The sequence below is a fragment of the Hypanus sabinus genome, chromosome 13 (genome assembly GCF_030144855.1).
Source record: "Hypanus sabinus isolate sHypSab1 chromosome 13, sHypSab1.hap1, whole genome shotgun sequence".
In the NCBI taxonomy this organism is placed as follows: Eukaryota; Metazoa; Chordata; class Chondrichthyes; order Myliobatiformes; family Dasyatidae; genus Hypanus; species Hypanus sabinus.
In genome coordinates this window covers 22746632-22769451 of record NC_082718.1, presented here as the reverse complement: position 1 = coordinate 22769451, position 22820 = coordinate 22746632, and the positions used below count along the sequence as shown (strand labels likewise).

The following is a 22820-nucleotide window of genomic DNA, read 5'->3' as shown; positions in this document are numbered from 1 at the left end:
ATGTAGCGTGGCAACAGGTCCTTCTAGCCCAATGAGGTCTCACCCCCCCAATTACCCCTATATGACCTGTTAACCTACTAACATGTATGCCTTTGGAATGTGGGAGGAAACCAGAGCACCTGGAGGAAACCCACGTGGTACAAACTCCTTGTGGATAGCCATGGGAATTGAACCTGGGTCACTGGCACTTTAATAGTGTTATAATAAGCACTTTGCTACTGTGCCATCAATTTACTTCATTCCACCCCTCTCGGTGGGTGACATTTTCCTCATTGTCACTACTTCCTCTCCTATTGCCTTTGGTTTTTTTTCCTGTCACTTTGAGTTTGGGCCCTGGCTTCTTTGTCCTTCTCCAGATTCTCCGTGGCATTGAACACTTGGGTCAATCAGTAACAGGTTTTGAAAATGTAAAATGAATATCTGAAGCGAAACAGAAATTGCTGGAAGCATCCAGTAGGGCTTCAGGGAACCAGATCTCAGACTGCTGACACTGGTATAATTTGTATGGCGTTCGCATGGTCTCCCTGTGACCCATGTTACAGCAGTTTCCTCCCACAAACATATGCAGGTTGTTTTAATTGGCTGCTTTAAGTTGTCCCTGGAGTGTAGGTGGCTGGAAAAATCTAAGGGGAGGGGGAGAGTTAGAGAGCCTAGAGTTACACAGCACCAGGACAGGCCCTTCACCCCAGCTTGTCCATGCTGACCGAGGCACCTTCCTGCATTTGGATTGACCTTATCACTCTCAACATACTTATCCAGGAACCAGTCCAATTACAGTTGTTGCAGCTGTAGCTATCTTACCACTCGTGGAGAATATGAGAATATAGAAATGGGTGGTTAATGGCCAGTATGAATTTGGGGGGGGGGGCATTCTTTGAGCAGACAGGGTTAGCATGTCAGGTCATTCTCGTTGGGTGTTCATCAGAACAAGGGTACATCACAGTAGCTATCGATAAACAACAGTGTAGAGGTCACTGTGTAAGGAGTCACTGTAGAGGTCACTGTGACCCTGAGTGTAAGGTCAGGGTTCAGTTCCTGCAACTGCCTGTAAGAAGTTTGTCCACATCCCCATGGGTTTCAACCGGATGGTCTGATTTCCTCCCAGATACCAAAGCCATCCAGGTTGGAGTTAGTAAGTTGTGGGCATGCTGTGTTGTTGCTGGATTCATGGTGACACTTGTAGGCACCCCCAGCACATCCTCAACACAAACAACACATTTCAAATAAAGGTCATCTTTAAATCTTTGGCCTAGTGTCTGGCTGCCCAGGCCTTTAATCCACAAACTTGAGTTCACATCCCACTGTAACAATTCAATTGCAGTGTTGCAGACCATGATTAATATAGTTTTTGATAGAGTTATATAGCACAGAAGTAAACCCTTCAATCCAAATTGTCCATACTGATCAGGGTGAGATAGTCCCATTAGGCCCATAAGCCCTCTAATCCTTTCCTATTCATGGTTTTATTTTTATAAAAAGAAGCATCTCTAAGTATATCAGGAGCAAGAGTGGAACAGGGAGAGAGTAGGTCTCCATAAAGGGCTAATTCGAATAGGTGAGATCCTAAATGACTACAAAGTTACAATCATCTGTGTACACTACTGAGGAGAATATTCAAGATGGAGAGTTCAGGGAAGGGTACTCAGATGACCTGGTCAGTATTGTGAAGGAGGAGATGTTGTATATCATGGGACACAATAGAATCAAGGAGAAGATAGCTTGGGCCCTGATTTGTTGTATCTTCATTATCCATGGCAAAGTACCATAAGACATGGGAGGAGAATTAGGCCATTTGGCCCATCAGGTTTGCTCTACATTTCCATCATGACTGATTTATTTTTCCTCTCAACCCCATTCTCCTGCCTTCTCCCTGTAAGTGTTGATGCCCTTACTAATCCAGAGCCTATCAACTTCCCTTTAAATACACCAAATGACTTGGCTTCCACTGCCATCTGTTGCAGTGGAGTCCATAGAGTCACCACCCTGTGGCTAAAGAAGTTCCTCTCGCCCTTACAATCCTGAAAGGATAACTAATCTTGTTCCTTTATTTAAGAAAGGCAGCAAGGATAAGCCAGGTAACTACAGGCCAGTGAGCCTTGTGTCAGTGCTAGGGAAATTATCAGAGAGCATCCTAGGGACAGGATTTTTGTATGTTTGAAAGGGTGGGGGGGTGTGATAGTGTAGTTTTGTGGGAGGGAAATCTAGCCTCACTAATTTGAATTGTTTTGAGGAGCTAACAAATTATATAAATAATGACAGTGCAGTATGTGTTGTCCATATGGATTTCATTAAGGCATTGGACTAGATAGGTAAGATAGCTTGGTCCAGAATGTGAAGGCACATGGGATCCGAGGCAAACTGGATCCAAGTTTGGCCCAGAAATAAGAGGCAGAGGCTGGTGTTGAAAAGATGCTTTCCTAATTGGAAGTCTCTGATCAGAGGTATACTGTGATAAACACTGTGCAGATCCTTCTTGTTTGTGTTAAATATATTAACAACAAGGTGGCAAGCACAGGTAGATAATGTGGTGAAGAAGTATATGGATGGGGTAAAAACAAAGGGCATAGATTTAAGATGTGATTAAATTGTTTTAAAGGCATTATTTTTTTTCATGCAGAGAATAGTTGATTCTTGGGATTTGCTGTCAAAAGATTTGGTGGAATCAGATACAATTGCTCTCATTAAGAAGCATTTGGACAAACGCTTGATAAGGCATAGAAGGATACAGTACCAATGTAGGCATATAGGGTTGGTGTAGACGGGAGAAGATGTTGACGCGGACAGGGAGGGTTGAAATGTTTGTTTCTGTACAACTCACTGAAAAGAAAACACAATGTGATAGAATTCTACTCCATTTTTAATAACTTGAGGCAGTGAAGGAGAGTTCATTTACCACATGGGTGTGTGTATTTTACTGCTGGTAATTTTAGATGGCCAGATTTTGAAAGGATAAATACAGTCTTAAAAGAAGTAAGTATATAATTTAGGTTTGAAGAAACCTCAGCCATATAATTTTGAAAATGTTATTTCTATTATAGTGCAGTAATTAATCAATTTGGTGTTTTGCGTCCATGTAGGAAATTAGGCAGAATGAAGAGGATAAACTCGTTCTGGAGAGTAATCCCCTGGAATGGTCAGTGACTGACGTTGTTAGATTCATAAAGTCCACCGATTGCGCACCTCTGGCTAAAATATTTCAGGAGCAGGTAATTCTACAGAATGATTCCTTTAAAATTCAAAAGCTCACTGGTACTTTATTCAGTCTTGCTCGCGTTAACTAAGCTACTTTCCACAATCAAAACAGAGAGGAAAATATCTGTAGTGTCAGTAATGGCTTATTTTGTTAAAAAAGCTCAAAAATCAAGATATTTCTTCCATGATTTGCTTGTCATTTGTAAGGTGTACAAGATGTGTCTATATTTTCCCTTTTTTTGCTGCTGTTTGACCCCGATTTCCATGGTAACATGCTTAGCTGGGAGAATCTGATCTGCCCCTCTCTCCGTCCCCAGAGGAAAGAGGCAACCTGATCTAATCTTTGGTGTACGATAGACAATCTGTCTTTTAGTTCTGACTGTTACTGAATGCACCAAACAAAAGATGTGATTCAGTGTGCTGAGTCTTATCGTCTATCATGCTTAGGAGAGGATATTTGGCTTGTAAAATGTGCCCAGGCAGCCAATGTTGTGTTTTTGTTTATAATTGCACTTGAAGTATGAGATTGGAGAACCTAGATTGTGAACTGAGTGCCAAAATCAATGAACAGAGATCATTTAAATGTAATCCATTTCGAGATATTTGTGTGCTAATGAGGGGAAAGTTATGGTGCAATTTAATGTGATTAAAAAGTATTTAATTATAAGCAAGATTACTGATGGATTACACAAAAGTGTCTAGCTGCTTCGTTCACACCATGACCAGTGACTGGACTAGGGTATAGAATTCGGACCTGCTCCCACAGGTTGCGCTGGTTTATTGTGGTGCTGTTTTCACTCAAATCTGCAAAACAGTAAGGTTTTTGAGCACAAATGCATTTTACTGTCCATGATCCCTTCCACTGGTTGAAAATGTAATATATTGGAAGCAGCCACTCATAAGACATAGGAGTAGATTTAGGCCGTTTGGCCCGTTGAGTCTGCTCCACCACTCCATTGAGGCTAATAAATCAGCCATGATGGAATGATGAAGCAGATTTGTTGGGCCGAGCACCCTATTTCTGTTCCTGTGTCTTGTGGTCTTCTTATGCTTCTCAACCCCATTCTCCAGCCTTCTCCCTGTAACCTTTGACGCCCTCACTATTCAAGAGCCTATCAATTAACTGCTTTGAATATGCCCAATCACTTGGCCTTCACAGGCAGTTTCAACTACAGTTTCTAGAGCTTCTCTGTCCCACCTCAGTGCAGCTTCTGTACTGAGCCGTGACACACCAGGTTAGGATGCTGTCTGCTACACATCCGTAGAAGGCCATGAGTATTGATGTGCATCGTCCAGCTCCCTTCAGCCCTTTATTGTATTCTTAAATAAGGAATATTTTACGAAGCAACTTTTTCCCTTTAGAGCACTGAATGTTTTTATGATTCTGCAAATAAGCTGTGGAAAAATGGGGAAGGGGAATGATTCAATTTTGGGCTCTTTCTGTAGGTTTGTCAATTATACCGAGCTTCTTCCTCTGTTTTCATGGTGTACATATGAAAACACACAGTCACAGGTCACTGATGCACAGTTTAATACATGCTCCGGGTATGTGGCAAGATGTGCATTTTTTAAAAAATTAGCATAGAAATAGTATTTACTCCACTGGAAGAAATGCTGAAAAGGCAATGATTTAAATCACCACAGAATGCTTTGACTAGTCTTCAAATTTGCAGTGGAAATTATGCAGTGATAAGCTGCACATATTCATTACACTGGGTAACATGAGTCATTCTAACGATGCAAAGAACATTTTTTTTCTCCTTGATAATTAAGATATTAAAATCAGTGGTTAATTATGTCTCATCATAGATTCATTTGAATGTTTATATAAACTTCCTTGAATTAATTTCACCATGGAAATAGTTTTTTTAAACAGATTTTCTCACCAATTCCACACTCTTCTCAATTAATTTTCACATTTTATATAGAATCTGCCACAATTCCTTAGTGTAACATCAGCTGCGTTATTAGAAACCGATATTCATTGTGAGGCAGTTTCAGAAGGGCAGCTTTAAGATTAAAATCTTGCTCGAACATGTAACTTATTACAGACATATGGAGGTATAATTGTTACGCTGGTCTTCCTGTGCAATTCTGAAGAAAATTATAATATTTTTTTCTATCTTTATTTACAGACATGACGTTGCCATGGTTAAGGTTAAAACCATAGTTAGTTGAGCCCATTGCCCCTACTGGGGCATAGGTCGCCAACAGCAATGCACTTGAGTCTTCTGCTCTGGGCCAGTAGAAGGTTAAACAGACCAGTGGCTACCACAGTTTTCCAGCTTTTCACCACAATGCTTCTAGGTGAAGAATTTCCCTCTCCCTAAGTCCCAAAAGGTTTTTTGGTGTTTCTGTAGCCCTGGGCTTTTTACAGGATGGGATTGCTAGTCCCATGACCAACCTTCCTCATTTTGCAGCCGGGCTTGGAAGCATCTACGGCGCATTTAAGGTTGAACCCATAGCTGTGTGTATTTCCACAGTGAAGATTTGTTTCTCAGTCTCTCCTACAACCGTCCGATTTCCAAATGCAGTTCTCTCATCGGAGTTGGAGATTCAAGCCCATGTGTAGTCACACTCCAAGGGGCATTTTCTTATTTAATTCACACATGCTGTCAACAAGAAGCATCTATTTGGTATTCACTCCTGTATATGAATGAATTTAGATCTATTATAGTATTCATTTGTCATCGTAGTCTCAAATTTTGTTTTATTTGTACCTTAAGTTTCAGTTGGGAATATTTTTATTTTGAGTCATTTGACTAATTGCTGTATAGTCACTGTGAGATAACAAGTGGGTTTCTTCAGGGAGATTTGCTATGTGATAATCTTGTGGAGAACTTGAGATTCCTTTGTGAAATCTTTCATTGGAGAATGTAATCTAAGATGGGCACCGGTGGAAAAAGTATTTGATTAAAAATGAGAATTAGAAGGAAGTATGAGCAGGTATAACGAGAATGTTTTGGTAGCAGCGCAATCACTCGAGTTGAGTCTGATGTTCTCCTAAGCGGGTAGTTCCTTCTGGGTCATCAGGTGGCTGTAGAGGCTGATTTGGGATCCATGTAACCGTGATGTTAGTGTGGATTCCCTTAAAGGAGAACACTTGTGAGTGACTCTGTTTAACATAGCAAGGCGGATGCACGGGCATCCGCCACGCAGTCCTTGACAGATCGGGGTCAAGGTCAAGTGGCATGGAATGCAAGACAAGTGGGGATCCTTCACAGCTGCAGCTTTCCTCTGCCTCACTGCTCCTGTGATGTGTCATCATTCTCTGCTAATTCCACCATTGAGGTCTTGGTTGGAATGCTCCTTGTCCAGAAGCTCACCTTCGACCTTACCACCGTGGGTGACCCTACCGCAAGCTAAGCTCCAGATGGCATTGCTCTTGGGATCTCAGGAACTGAACAAGCCTCTCCATCATGGCCAGGTCGATCTTTAAGAGTGTCTGTGGAATGCTGTGCGGTGGAGGCCAAGTCCGTGCGTATATTTAAGGCGGAAGTTGCTCGTTTCCTGGAATGGTCAGAGCGTCAAAAGAGATGGCAAGAAGGCAGGTATATGAGGTTGAGTGGGATCCAGGATTAGCCATGATGGAGTGGCGGAGCAGAATGGCCTAATTCTGCTCCTATATCTTATGGTCTTAGCAAGTACTATAGAGCAAGTGGATGACGGCTGTTGTGGGGGGTACATCATAAAAAAAAAGACATCAGACTGCAGATGTTGCATCTGCAAGTTGTTTGGTTGGTTTGAGCCCTCAGCTCCCAAGTGAAGCATAGGCCATCAGTGACCTCCCACCTCCATCATCGATGGTATGTTTGGAGTTCATGGATATTTCTGCAATCCATTGCATCCACTGTACAGGGGATCAGCCCATACAGCTTCACCAGAGCCCAGTAGGCCAGCCTTAGCCTTTTCCACCTCTCAAGATGGGGACGTAGGGTTGGGCCTTAAGAGGCACCTCCAAGCTGAGTCATGGGTCTATTACTATGCAAGATCTTTTATCAATAAGGATAAAGAGTTTCCGGTGTTGTTAGTAACAAGCTAAGTTAGGTTTATGTAATACTTGTTCATGACCAAGAACATTTCCAAAGTGCTTCACTGCTTTGTTTTGCAAACACACAGTGTGGTGGTGATGAGCCGTTTTTGTACAACAAGCTCCCACCATCGAGAGTCTGGGACTGGCCCGCTAATCTGCTTTTTGACGAGTAACAATTGCCTAGTACATGCCTGTGCCTCGTCGTGAGGTGTTCAGAGATTGTGTACCTGAGAGAACAGGAGGACTCTCAGCACAATAAGCACACGAGATTCTGCAGATGCTGCAGATCCTCAGCAACACACACAAAGCCTGGAGGAACTCAGCAGGACAGGCAGCATCCCTGGAGAAGAATAAGCACGTCGAGACCCTTCATCAGGACTAGAAAGGGTGAGAGGAAGTGGAGGAGTACAGGCTGGCTAGTGATTGTTGAGACCAGGTGAGTGGGTGGGGCAGGGCAATGAAGTTGGAGGAGAGGTGGAAAAGAGATAAAGGAGTAAAGGAGGGATCTAATAGGAGATGTCAGTGGACCATGGGATAGAAGGAAGGAGGAGGGACACCATTGGGAGGTGATGGACAGGTGAAGAGAAGGGGTTAGAAGGTAACCAGAACAGGCAAGTGGGTAAAGAGAGAAGGGAGGGGAGAGAAATTGTGTTCATGCCATCAGGTTGATGGCTCGCAGGTGAATTGTTGCCAGGAAGGACTATTTGGGGCCCAGAACAGTGGTGAGGGAGGAGGTGCAGCAGTAGGTATGGCACTTGTCACAGACTCTATGAGCTTTCCCTCAGTATTAGGCTCTTACTTATTATCTTTCTCAACCCCATTCTCCTGCCTCCTCCCCGTAACCTTTGACGCCCTTACTAATCAAGAACCTTTCAACCTCCACCGTAAATATACTCAATGACTTGGTCTCCACAGCCGTCTGTAGCAGTAAATTTTAAAGATTCAGCATCCTCTGGCTAAAGGAACCCCCCCCCCCCCACCCCAATCAATGTTCTAAAGGCACGGCCAAAGATTCTAAAGCTGTGCCCTCTAGCGCTAGACCTCCTCTATTATAGGAAGCATTCTCTCTAGGTAAGCTCTATCTAAGCATTTCAATGTTTGATAGGATTCAATGAGTTCCCCCTCCCTCCCCCCATTTTTCTAAATTCCAGTGATTACAGGCCCACAGCCATTAAATACCCCTCATATGTGAATAGGGGATGTTAGGATCCAGTTCAGTGTACATAAATATGAAAATGATACTGTTTGATAATCTGTGTTTCAAAAAGAGGTCAACTTAAACTTAATCGAGTGGGTGTCAGTTGCGTGAAAGTTTTATTTATTATTTAGAGATGCAGCCTAGTAACAGGCCCTTCCAGCCCAACGAGCCTGCATTGCCTGATCGTGTCTATCTGACCAATTAACCTACTAACCTGTACGACTTTGGAACGTGAAAGGAAACTGGAGCACGGAGAGAAAACCCGCACAGTCACGGGGAGAATATACACACCGTTACAGATGGTGGCGGGAATTGAACCCAGGAAGCCGGTGGTGCAAAAGCCTTAGGCTAACCGCTTTGCTACTGCGTTACTCCAACTTCCTTCAAAAAATGAAATTCTAAGGATTGAGCAGTTTGAGGTGCATAGTCAGTGGAAGGAGAAAGATGATTTTGAACTTTTGAAACCTTAGTTTTTGACCTGGAGGCAAGTTTTGTGCTGTGTTATAAACTGAGGTGACCAGAAAGCTTGCTGCTTAAATCTTGAAGGATTTAACTACATGGCTGTCTTCTGTGCTGTCCCCACCCACAGGCTAATTGATTGACAAGCTGTAAGGCCAAACAGCTCTGCAACAATTTTGCTCTAATCTGTAATCGAAATGAATATTTTATAATCACCTGTACAAAGGCTGATTACACTCATCAGATAATCTAAATCTTTAAAACTAATTGGCAAAATAATGTGGGGGTTTTGGTTGGTCTGGGCAACATTAATGTTGTATATTAGTTCAATTGGTTGGAAGATTTAGATTTAGTTAACATCCTTACTTTATTTGTGCTCCACCCGCCTCCTTATTCTGGCTTCTTCCGGTCCTGATGAAGTGTCTCGGCCCAAACTGCCAACTGTTCATTTGTCTCCATAGATGCTGCCTGACCTGCTGAGTTCCTCCCACATTTTGTGTGTGTTGCTCTGGATTTCTGGCATCTTCGGAATCTCTTGTGTTTATTATCTGTTTGCCAAACCTTTGCAAGTTCAAAGTTGGTTGAGGCAAAATTTAAAAAAAAACATGATGAAGCCACGCTCAGGTTGGAGGAGCAAGACCTTATACTCCCTCTGTGTAGCCTCCAACTTAATGGCATGCACATTGATTTCTGGAATTTCTGATAATTGCCTGCTCTCCTCACCATTCTCCATTCCCTCTCTCACCTTGCCTGCTTATCGGCCCATCATCTCCTTCTGGTGCTCCACCCCTTTTTCAATGGTCTTCTGTCCTCTCCTATTAGATTTCCCCTTCTCCAGCCCTTTATCTCTGTCACCAATCAAGTTGCCAGCTCTTTACTTCACCACTTCCCCTCTCCCTATCACCCGACACCTTGCACTTCCTCCTTCCTACACCCTCCCCCCAACTTCTTATTCTGACTTCCCCCCCCCCCCCCCCCCAGGTTCTCAGCCTGAAATGTGGAGTGTTGACTCTGCCTGGCCTGCCGAGTTCCTGCAGCATTTTGAATGTGTCGCTCTGGATCTCCACCATCTGGTGGAGATCTGCAGGTTTTCTGGTGTATCTCAGTAAACAGGACAGAAAACTCCTGTTCATCCTCCAATTTAAAGCATTGAAAATGGACACTATCCACTTTGTATAGGTAGAACTTGTTAAATGTGGGTGGTGTGTGAATAGATTCTTTACCAACTGTCCTCGGAGATCTTGCAAAATATGCAGCTTTATCAAACTTGAAAACACTAATTAGTGGAAGCTTAATAACCCTGAGGCTGGAGTCTAATAATTCTCTAGTAGACCACGTTCTATAGGGAAAACTGACACAGAAGAGAACCGCACATGCTTTATAAATTACCCTTATTGTTTTATTTGAATGCCGCAGTCAATTATATTATTTGGAATGACCTAATAAAAATTAAATTAATACTTCTAATGGTCATTAAGAGGCGAGCTTAACAATGCTTGATAGTAGTGAACAATATTACCTTACCGATCAGATCAATGTTTAAAGAGCTTCTGGTGTCACAGATTCGTTGATTGTGGCTCATTTCATTTGAATAACATTGGTGGAAGTCTGAATAAATTTGCATTTAACTGCAAACCCATCTTTAAGTTTGGTTTGTCACCATTGGGACATATTATCAGAGACCCAGCAAGATTTGCCTGTAACTTGCACTCAGCAGCCACTTTATTAGATACCTCCTATACCCAGTAAAGTGGCCACTGAGTGTGTGTTCATGCTCTTCTGCTGCTGTAGCCCATCTGCTTCAAGGTTCTAAGTGTTGTGTGTTCAGAGACGCTCTTCTGCACGCTGTTGTTCTGTTGCATGTTGTTTGAGTTACTGCCGCCTTCCTGTCAGCTTGAACCAGTCTAGCCATTCTTTGACTTCTCTCATTAACAAGGCACACAGAACTGCCACTCACTGCATTTTATTTTTTCTTTTGGCTTTCGCACCTTTTTCTGTAAACTCTGGAGATTGTTGTGCATGAAAACCCCCAGACAGCAGTTTCTGAGATACGCAAGCCACCCCATCCGGCACCAGCATTAATTCCATGGTCAAATCACTTAGATCACATTTCTTCGCCATTCTCGTGTAACAACAACGGAACCTCTTAACCACAGCTGTGCGTGTTTTATGCATTGGGTTGCTGCCACATGACTGGCTGATTAGATATTTGTATAAACCCAATAAAGTGGGCACTAAGTGCAAGTGATGTTCCCTGCAGTCCAAAGATCTCATTACCTCATTATATAGTACTCTGCTGTTGATGAAAAGCAAATTCTCCCAGAGGTTGTAAAATTTAAAAAAAACTAATGCCAACAATTAAAATTGCACCTCGCCTTGATTTTTCACAAAATTATCCACAAAGAATTATTTGTTCTGCAGAACACAAACATAACAAATCACTGCTCCAATAATAAAGCTGTATAATCCAATTGCTGTACGTTTTGTTTAAAACCTAATATAACTAAGAGCATTTACGTTTAAGCCAGCATTGCAGTAGTGGTGACCAAAACAGATGCAGGAAAGTCTAAGCAGCAAATTTGCAAACCTTTGCTCACCCCCCGTGGCTCACCGAGTGCTGATATTCCCTGGCAAACCGCTCAAGGTTTCTTTTTGGGGAGTGGGAGGAGGAGTTGCCAAGATAACAGCTGCTGTAGACAATGAAGGGGGTGAGTGACAGGATGCCAAACAGGGTTAACTCAGCCTTGACAATGGTCCATACGATCTGGACGGAGATACAAGGAAAGGAATTTGCAGCTTCACCAAAAGCATTGAGGTAAGCCTGCGGCTTACTTTAATCTACGGATGCACAGACATAATAGCCATTGCAGAGGATAATTTTTTGAATAAAGCATTAAGTTATGAATAAATGTAGAACATTCTTCTCAAATGTCAGTATTCCAAAGGGAATTTGAACTGGAATACATTTTATCCATTTTTTTTCTCTTTGTGGAAAATGATATAAATGAATAATTAAAATGAAATGTTTTAAAAGCAAATGAAGGCCATCAAATAGTTTTCTTTTCACCCAAGAATATAACTCGCCATTTAGTTCAAATCACATCAAAAGGGAAAAAGCTTTTTTTTCCTTCTTTTTAAATCTTTTTATAAAAGGGGAAAAGCTTTGCAAAAGGGGGGAGAAAAGCAGATGATGGAAGACCAAAAAACAGTCAGAAATAACTGAAAACCATCACAAGTTCTGCAGCATCTTTGAGGGGGAGAAAAACAAGATACCAATTACCTTTCATCGGAGCACTCACCAACCTGAAGTACAAACATGGTTTATCTTTCCACAGATGCTGCCTGACCTAGTGAGTGTTTGAAATGTTTTTAATCTTGAAACCTTTGTATAGTGGGAAATTCGTTCTGAAGAAATATTCATACCACACTCCTAATGAAGGGTCTCGGCCCGAAACGTTGACTATTTACTCTTTTCCATTGATGCTGCCTGGCCAGCTGAGTTCCTCTAGCATTTTGTGTGTGTTGCATATATTCCCGGTTTTGGTTTACATGAGCATTTTGATACATTCAAGATTAAATAAAACATACACATTCCTTAACACAGACAGTGTAACCACTGATGATGTATTTAAAGGATATTCCAAATGCAGAAGAAAAATTGTGTCAGCATTTGACATCTGTTTTTATTTTGAATGCACTAAAGAGTCAAGCTTCTCCAAAAGTCCCAGTCACTCAGCTCCACTATCTCCCAGAGACTTGCACGGTGATACAATTATGTAGGGAAGCAGAAGCGAGTTCATTGGAGACTCAGGAGACTGCAGATGCTGGAAATCTGGAGCAACATACAATGTGCTAGAGGATCTCAGCAGGTCACGCAGCGTCTGTGGAGGGAAGTGAATTAATATGAGCAATTGGGAAAAGCAGAACTTTTAAGGGAAAACACTCTGCAGACATGCTCTTCAGTTGCATGAGAATTAAGATATTGGTTTCTTGATTAAAAAATGTATTATGCATTTACTGCAGACTCATTCATCCGCCTGCCTTTGACGGGTAATTGGTCACCAGAATAGAGACTTCACACTTATCTAATGAGTTTCTATATTTGTCTGCCTTGGATTCTGATGCAAACCAAATTCTTAGGGATATTGCATCTCCAATGGGACATCGGTTATGTCCACATAACCACAACAGAATTGTCCTGTGGACCTTTTGGGAACTCATTTTCAATTAAGTCTTTCATTTCTTCCCGAGTGCTCCCAGGATGTGACTTGGCAAACCCACGGAGATCCTTTAAAGATAAAAGAGTAGCTTTGTTTTTTTTCTCCCCTACATGCACGTCAAAACATACAGTGAAATACGGAGTTTCACGTCAACAACCAAGGATTGTGGCAAGGATGTGGCAGCCACACACCCGCCACCAGCATTGCATGTGCACTGATTACTAACCCTAACAGTACGTCTTTGGAATGTGGGAGGAAACTTGAGCACCAGGAGGAAATCCACATGGTCACAAGGAGAACGTACAAACTCTGTTACAGATAGCAGCAGGAACTCAACCCTGATTACTGTTGTCGTAAAGTGTCACACAGACTGCTGTGCTGCCCCTCCGCACGGTCTGGGGCTTGATTCGTTTGCGGTTATTTTGGCTTTGCATCCGCATGAAATCAGAGGCAACTTACACATCTTATGATGCCTTTAACAGAGTAAAAATCCCTGGTTACTCCACAGGAGTATTTTGATACAGCTACCCAGCAACATGTTAAGACAAAGTATCAAATGCTTGGCCAAATAGGTTTTAGTTGAGGAATCTCCTGTCAAATGATTGAGTTGAGCCCAAGGAATGGTGTAAATTCCATAGCAAAGGTTTTGGCCCTTACTCATCCAGCTTGTGTTTGTAGCTGTACTTTTTGGCTCAGCTTCCTGATGCAATGCTGACTGCAGTACTGTCCTCTAGTAGCATACAAAATCGGGTGGATGGTAGTGGAGCAGTTCTTTATGCTTTACTGTGCTAGCTGTAAGGTCAGGGTTCAATACTTGCCACTGCCAATAAGGAATTTGTACGTTCTCCCTGGGATCATGTGAGGTTTCCTCTGGGAGCTCCAGCTTCCTCCCACGTTCCAAAGGTTAGGGTTAATGGGTTGTGGGCCTGGAAGCATGGCAACACTTGTGGGCTGCCCCCAGCACATCCTTTTTGCAGAAAGCATGCATTTCACTGTATGTTTTGATGTACACGTGATCAGTAAAGCTGACCTTTATGCTGGAGGAGCGCAGCAAATCGGGCAGCATCTGTAGAGTGAAGTAAACAGTCAACGTTTTGGGCCAAGGTCCTTCATCGGATTTCCATCCTCTGCAGTATCTCTTATGTTTTTTTTTACAAGAATTATACACTCAGTGGCCACTTTATTGGGTACACCTGCTTGTTTATGCAAATGTCTAGCCACCCAGTTCTGCGGGTGAAAACGCAGGGTGAATGAGAGAGGTCAGAGGAGAATGGCCAGACCGACTCGAGCTGAGAGGAAGGCGACAATAACACAAATAACTGCCCGTTACAACAGTGGGGTGCAGAGGAGCATCTCTGAAAGCACAATGCATCAAATCTTGAAGTGGATGAGCTACGACAGCGGCAGAATAGAAACATAGAAAAGCTACAGCACAATACAGGCCCTTTGGCCCACAATGCTGTGCTGAAAATGTGCTTACTTTAGAAATTACTAGAGTTACCCATAGCCCTCTATTTTTCTAAGCTCCATGTACCTATCTGAGAGTCTCTTAAAAGACCCTTGTGTATCAGCCTCTGCCGCTTTCACCAGCAGCCCATTCCACGCACTCAACACTCTCTGCAAAAAAAAAAGCTAAACCCTGACATCTCCTCTGTACCTACTTCCAGGCAGTCTAAAACCATGCCCTCTCTTGCTGGCCATTTCAGCCCTAGGAAAAAGCCTCTGGCTATCCACATGATCAAGGCCTCTCATCATCTTGTACACCTATGTAGCCACAAAGTGTAGTTCTCTTGAAACTGTCTATTGAGTAGCCCTGTGTTTCAGCAGAAAAAATAACAACGGGCAGAAATGGAACCAATAAGTATGCAGTTTTCCTTTATAGAAAATAAATTGAAGCCAGTATCAATCAAATTAGAATTAAAGTTACAGGACTCCATTCTGGAGATTTTTTTGGAGGAATTGTACAACCCACTGATGACATAGTTGACTCTGTTTGAATGGTCCTGTAGCCTGTTTGGCTCCACTGATCTCCTGGTCACTTCTGCAGCTTTCTTGCTCTTTATCCACAGTCAGTAGTGAAGATCAGACCTCCCTGTGGTACACAGACATAATGGAAGTTTTGTTAACCTAACTTCCAACAAAGATGATGAAAAGCAAACGCTGATAGTTCCTCTCACAGCCAGCACTGGAGTACCATCATTCTCGTACCTCAATCAGTTGGAGGATTGGCTATTAGCAATATGAAGGGCCAAATAACCTGCACCTCCAATTTCTACATTTCAATGTTGGAAGTATTTTTCTTTGGTTATTTGAAATTTAACAATCATAATGGTTCATTTATGTAACTCACTGGACTTGGGAGTGCAGTGAAAATCAAAGGCAATTAGGGATTTTATTTGCCAAAGCTCTACTAAGGCACCACTGTATGTTCCCATTTCCCTCAACGAGTTATCCATTATCTGTCCCAGAATTTTGGAAATAGTGTACTTTCGATCATTTTCTTTCTGATATGTGCATGAATGGGAGGAAGAACGAGGCTTGTTTTGCATCAAAGCTTACAGGGAGAAAGCAGGAGAATTGAGTTGAGAGGGATAATAAATTGGTCATGATGGAATGACGGAGCAGACTTGTTGGGCTGAATGGCCTAAACCTGCTCCTGTGTTTTATGGTTTTATGGTTGTATCTTGTTTTTAATATAGTGTGTACAAAAGTCTCTGCTGTTAAATTGTGCTGGTACCGTTCAGAAATCAGTAAGTAACTGGAATATTTACTTTTGTCTACCCACAGGATATTGACGGTCAGGCACTGCTACTCCTAACACTGCCAACAGTCCAGGAATGTATGGAGCTTAAACTGGGTCCTGCTATAAAACTATGTCATCACATTGAACGAGTGAAGTTTGCTTTCTATGCACAGTATGCTGATATGTCATGAGCCCCTCTACTTTGTCCAGATTGGCTCTAAAAAGAATGCTGGACCAGAATGTTCTGATTGAAAACAGCAAGACAGATTACCAACTGATATACAGCCAGCCGGAGAAATACTGTGAAGTAGATTTCATGAATGTTTTTTTTAAATTTGCTGCTCGACTAAATTTGATCAATATGAAGTAATGTAACTGTAAAAGGGCCTCTTTTACTTAAAGATGGATATTACAAGATATTTAAATCAGATCCATCACTGATGGGCACATGACAACAACTCATTCTAATGTGAACTACTTCCAAAAATTCCCTGGAAGTTGGAAGGTATCCATGGACTTGGATTTCGTTGATAACAGCAGCCATGTTGACGAGGATTCGTAACTTGACAGGCTGAGCCTTGCTGAGACTTAAGGTTTTATTTAAATCCCTGATATTTTAGTATGATAGCAAGGGCACAGATTGGACTGAACAGAGGAGGGACAAACCGGACCTAGAAGCGCTGGGCACACAACTGACAATGGTCCATCAATCTGCCCTGTTTGTCAATTGAACAATATTTCTGTACAATCCTTCTGGCTATTTAGATTTGGAGGTGATATGCAATTTGACAGTTGGTCCTGATTATAATGAGCTTGAGTCACAAGATGCTTTAGCTCCATTGCGACCAGTGTAGAATTTAGGCCAGAAGGCAGTTTTGTTACATTTTCTTCAAATTTGTTGTATAAACCTATGATCAGTAGCAACCAAAAAGTTAATCCAGTGTAAGACAAATGAGAACGCAGTTACCTATAATTAACTAGAGCAGGTAATTATAACCCAGAGCTGTATAAGGTATATCTCTGCAGTAATACTCATACAATTGATGTCTGAACAGTTTGCTGACACTGGTACAATATAAGTTGGTTTCTACATCATGATTTTACAAAAGGAAAAATATAATTACCTTGATAAGTTCCTAGTGTTTAAGCTCGAGTACTGGTAATTTTAAAGAACATTACGTTTTTTTAGGGCGTTGGCATGGGGTTGTTTACAAATGACATGCCACAATTTTATATGTATTTGGGGGCCAATTTAACAAGATGTTTTGACCTTCAATGTGGAGAAAACAAGGTTGGCCATGTTGTAGAGAATAAGATGAATTGCCTCAATTGGATGAATATGTACTTGCAGGAAGAATCAGCGAGCATTAGAAATAGCAGTAATTTTATAATCTTTCTCTTTGAGAGATCCCTTGTTAATGTATTTTTTTGTGGGAACTCAAAGCAGCGTATTGGAAGTATTGCTCTATGCCTGCGTGAGTCATTTCTTTATTATCATTTATCATTATGCATTTCAGTCAGCAAAACAATAAAGCAGAGAAATCAAATGCCAAACTTATTGTTTCAAAATCTCTTTACAAAGTAGAATCGCAGTTTGAAACCCAGGTTATACAAAAATCCCTTTGAGTGTCTAGATTTTAATAATCTCAGGCAGATAAAAGTAAAATAATCATTTGCAGTTTTCTGGTTCCTTATAACATTGTCATATTTTAACAGTGCTTCACACAATGCTTAGCTGTTTTGGAGCACAGTGACTTTGTAAATGACTGAAACATTTTTACTGTGTAGATTAATTCATACTTTAGTATTAGAATTAAAATGTAATATATTTTATGTATCAAATGTTCAGAGATTAAATGTATTCTTCAAATAAGACACCCATGTTAATCACATAATTTCCATGGTTTTTCATGCAAAAAAGTTTATTTTTAAGAAAAATAATTCTGTAATGACAGTGATTGTGTATATCACACCTTTTTAATTCCACAAAGAGTTAGGAAAAGCAAGGCTTCACATTCCTGCGCCACAGGACTTTTAATGTTGTGTGTGACTGTGGTGTTTTTCCTTTGTCACCTGACAATCCTTGTATCAGACACAGATTGTGAAGGGCTCAGGTCTGTTTCTTAACTCATTCTGTTCCCCTAAGCATTAAATAGCAGTCAAACTTGTTCGATATCTCAGATCACCCAACCACTGGTGTGTACCATTCAATTTGTACACACAGGATATTTGTATGCATTCAGAGAATGCGTTTGGTGTTTCTGCCTAGAATCAATATGGTATGTATGCTTACTGGTTCATTTTAAAGCCAGCAACTAACAAAGTTGATCCAAAGGTATTAAATGACAGGTGGCCTCGTGTGTCAGTAAGCCACATGTTTTTACCATAAAGTTTTTCTAGTCTAGCAATGGGCAAAAACAGACCTATAAGTAAAATGGCCTGTAACTTAAGATAATTAGGAACAAAATAAACACGCCAAATCAACACCCTAAATATTTCCATTCTTTTTCCTGGTGCTAGATTGCTATTTCTGGAGCAACACCATGTTGCATGTACATCCTTTGTATGAATTCTTTAGGAGTGCAAGTTTGATATTTAATTCTTCGCTCTAAAATCCGTAAATGGAAGTGTGAGTTAAAAAGAACTGAACAAATTGCTCATTTATCGTCCACATTATTCATAACCTCCTGTACGATGTTGTATGAGTGACACATATGCTTATCGAACACAAATCATGGTGATATAAAAATGCAGTGCAAAGATTTCAACTGAGGTAATTTCAGTATGTGCAATCCTGTCCTACATTATATAAAAAATACATATCTTGCATAAAGCTGTTAATTCAGCTTTCTAGTTGCCATTGGTGAAGCCTCTAATGATGTCAATACTCTGCACTAAATAAACATCTCGGTACACCATTTGGACACGAGATTCTGCAGATGCAGCAAATCCAGATTAATGCACACAAAATGCTGGAGGAGCTCAGCAGGTCAGGAGGCATCTACGAAAAGGAATAGAGAGTTTGGGAAAAGACCTTCCTTTAGGACTGGAAAGGAAGGGGCAAGAAGCCAGAATAAGAAGGGTGGGAGAAGTGAGTAAGGAGTGCAAGCTACAAGATGATAGATAAAGCTGTGGGTAGGGGAGAGGCAAAGTGAGAAACTGGGAGGTGGTAGGTGGAAAAGTTAAAGGGCAGAAGAAGTAGTCTGATAGGAGAGGAGAATGAACCATGGGAGAAAGGGGAGGAGGAGGGGCATCACAGGGAGGTGAATTCTGGCTTCTTCCCCATTTCCTTCTAGTCCTGCCAAAGGGTCTGGAACGTCGACTCTTTATTCCTTTTCATAGATGCTGCCTGACCTGTTGTGTACCATATGGACAAGAATGTGGCCTTGGGAAAGCTGATGCATATGCTGATGAATTGTCTAAACATACAAGGAAGGACACTTATAAAATTAAGAATATCTTAAAAAGTAAGGATTACGAACATGATTTTTAAAGCTACCATTATCTAAAAGAAAATAACAAAGGAAAAGTGAGGGGAGTAATCTTTGTTAAAATATTCAGCCGTGAATTTTAGCATTGAAACCAACTTTAATAATTTCCCTACCCACCAAATAGCATATTCAATGTTTTGGAAATCTGACTTTAGAATTTACATTTCTTTGGAAGAATTAAAAATATATGAACTATACACAGTTTTGTTTGTCTGTACAGAGCTGTGAAGAACAGGGGAAAATAGTATATTTTAAAGGAATTGGACTATTTCAGAGCAAAGTGGAAATGTGTTGCAATATATACTGTACCATTTTGCTCTTAAACCAGGAATCCATTGAATATAGCAAGAACATGTACTAGGTTGTAGCTGAAGACATTTTGTTAACTAATCTATGAGAGTTGGTAAATAGCTGCAGAAAGTACTTTGAGAAGCTGTGTGTCTACTGAATGTTATATTGGTAGGGCTGATCGGTGTTTTACTGTAAAAGCAAGAGATTCAGGAGATGCTGGAAATCCAGGAGACGAGCACAAAATGCTGGAGGAACTCAGCAGATCAGGCAGCATATATGGAGAGGAATCAACGGTCAACGTTTTGGGATGTGTCTAATGACTTTGACCCTTCATCAGTCTGAGACCAAAACACTGACTGTTGATTCATCTCCATAGATGATGCCCAACCTGCTGAGTTCCTCCAGCATTTTGTGTTTGTTCCTGATTTTTTTTTTATTTTAATGCATTAATACATAACACAATTTTTGAAAAGTGGTCCTTTTTTCTTAACCCAAGTACGATTTGCAAACTCGATCTGTACTATAATAAATGGCAGCATTGTTTGTATTGATGGGAGCAAGATTAAAGCTAAACTAATTTCACTCATTATTATAGTTTTCTATTATATTAAACTTATGATTTCATTCAGTCTGGTAACATTCTGAAACAAAATCAGATCAAACACCCATTAGATAACATCAGCAGATAAGTAACAAGGTTTAAAATGGACACCACTATGCAAAAAAAAAAGTGCGGGAAAATGAAATAAATGGTAATCGTTTAGAGATCTGGTAGAATTCTGCTTCAGAAAACACATCAAATGCAAAATAAAAGATCAGTGTTTGTAGCTGAAATAACAAGAATGATTGGGCAGGTAGTAAAATGCACATCGAATCTGCTACTGTCTAATTTGTGCCCGACCAAAGTTGAATTTCAACCCCTAGGTATGATGAAGGGTTTTGATGTACAAGTTACTGCAAAGCAGTTATTGCTTTTACTTTGTTAATCTTCTGTATAAATTTACAGTTTGTATATGTGCTCAAAAAATTGCACATCCCATTTTAATGTGTATATGATGAATGATGGTTATAATTTTTAAACGTAAAGCATATATCAAAGTGGTTTTTATTCCAGAACAGTGGAAAATGTACAGATGACAAATGAAACTGTGCATTGTAATAGCTTCTTGCATGTTGTTCTTAATGGACCTATATTAAATGCTGTTGCTGCTTTATTTCAGAAGGCAGATTCCTTGCGTTATTATTTGTCTATCCAGCCTGTTCACATTTTGTATATATTTTGAAGGTTTAAATATAGTCTTTCTGTGTCACCGCCTTTGTCAGTTAAAGTGCTTATGATTTCTGAAGCTCTGTTTATCTTATAAAAATTCAATAGCTGCTGGAATCTAATAAATGTACGATCCAGTAAAAGAGAAGCTATTTTGGTGAGAGTGCATTTAGTCAGAAATAATTTCAGTAAAAATATTTCAAAAGCCTGTCAAAGGACACTGATATGTCTTGGGGGAAAAATATTTAAGCTTACGTGTAGACTGAATGGATGCTATGTTTAAATAAAACACCAAAGATTTACTGCAAAGGCTGAACAGGCCCACTTGATATTTCTGGATTTCTTAGCAGGCTTATCTGCATTTTCCAATCTGCCTGTTCAGCTGATTGGAATTTTAGATTATTTATTAGGAGCAATTAATAATTTCTCTCATCTCATTATAGCTGAGCAACTATGGAGGCAAGTGCACAGAAAATTCTCACCATGCAAAGCACAAACACTCTTACTGATGGTAAAATAAATTACCAATGAATTCAAGGAAAAAAACATTTTTCACTATGAAAATAAATGGCAAGGCTTAACTCAAACTATTCAATATACCTTTCAATATAAAGGATTCCTAAAACAATACTGGTCTTTGATTACATCGTGTCTGTTAGGTATGATTTCTGTTGTAATGATAACTGAGGCAATTGAGGTATATAAAATAGAACATAATAGCACTTGCTTTAGGAAATTGTTTATTTACACATACAAAGTCCACACCTAAATTGCCTTATCTTAAGCTTGGGGTCAAACAATGAATTCAGTCCTTGCATTTTAGTGCTAGTTGCAGGGTCTTCAAATGAACAATCAGTTCAGGAGCTCCAGGTACATAGGAGCATCTTTTTTTGTTCACTTCCATGGAAGAGTGTAGTTCGTTAGAAAATAGTCCTCAGCCTTCTGAATTATTTCAACTGAAATCAATTTACACTCAGTGGCCGTTTTATTAGGCACAGAGTGGTACAAGACTTGACCTGGTGTGTATTCAGAGATGCTCTTCTGCACGCCAATGTTGTGTCGCGTGGTTATTTCAGTTACTGTCACCTTTTGTTGGCTTGAACCATTCTGGCCATTCTCTTCTGACCTCTCTCATTAGGCATTTTTAACCAGAGAGCTGCTGTTCTCTGGATGTTTATTTTTGTACAGTTAAATACCTGCATTAGTAAGCGGATGTACAGATGTACCTGATAAAGTGGCCATTGAGTGTATAATTATTGCATAAACCCTGAACTGAGAGGAGCTCTGATAGAAGATTATAAGATTATGTGAGGCATAGGTAGAGTAGACACACAATACATTTATCCAAGGGTTGGCGTATTTAACACTAGGAGGACATGCATTTAAGGTGAGCGAGGGCAACTTCAATGGAGATGTGAAGAACAAGTTTTTTTTATGCAGCAAACAGTGGGAGCCTGGACTGCGCTGCCTGGGGAGGTGGCAGAAACATTAGGGACTTTAAAGAGACATTTAGCTAGGCCTGAGAATGTGATGAACTTAGAAGGAATGGACATTGTGTAAGCAGAAGAGATTAATTGGCCATTTGATTACTAATTTAACTGGTTCAGCACAAAGTTGTGTCCGAAAAGCCCGTTCCTGTGCTGTCCTGTTTGATGTTCTAGCCCAGTGTGATTTGGTGTTGTAACCCATCCCTTCAAGTTTCAATGTGTTGTGTATTTAAAGATGTTCTTCTGTAGACCATAGTTGTGTAGATTTTTGAGGCACTCTCACCTTCCTGTTAGCTTGAAACGGTCTGGCCATTCTCCTCCAACCTCTCTCATTAACATTTCCTCCCACAGTTCTGCCACTCAATGAATGTCTTTTTTTTTTGTTTCTCACACCATTCTCTGTAAACTTTAGAGACACTTGTGCATGAAAATCTCAGGA

General features: G+C 40.7%; 1 protein-coding gene across 7 annotated transcripts in view; it reads left to right on the top strand.

Moving 5' to 3' along the window:
- sfmbt2 (Scm like with four mbt domains 2) overlaps nt 1–20937 on the top strand; it is a 220724-nt gene extending 199787 nt beyond the window's left edge. For all 7 annotated transcript variants that reach the window (XM_059987321.1, XM_059987320.1, XM_059987325.1 and 4 more), the window contains 2 exons: nt 3078–3206; nt 15890–20937. In XM_059987321.1, coding sequence (XP_059843304.1) covers nt 3078–3206; nt 15890–16036 — 276 coding nt within the window. In that variant the 3' untranslated portion in view covers nt 16037–20937. The remainder of the gene's footprint in view (nt 1–3077; nt 3207–15889) is intronic.
- Nucleotides 20938–22820: the final 1883 nt, after the last annotated feature.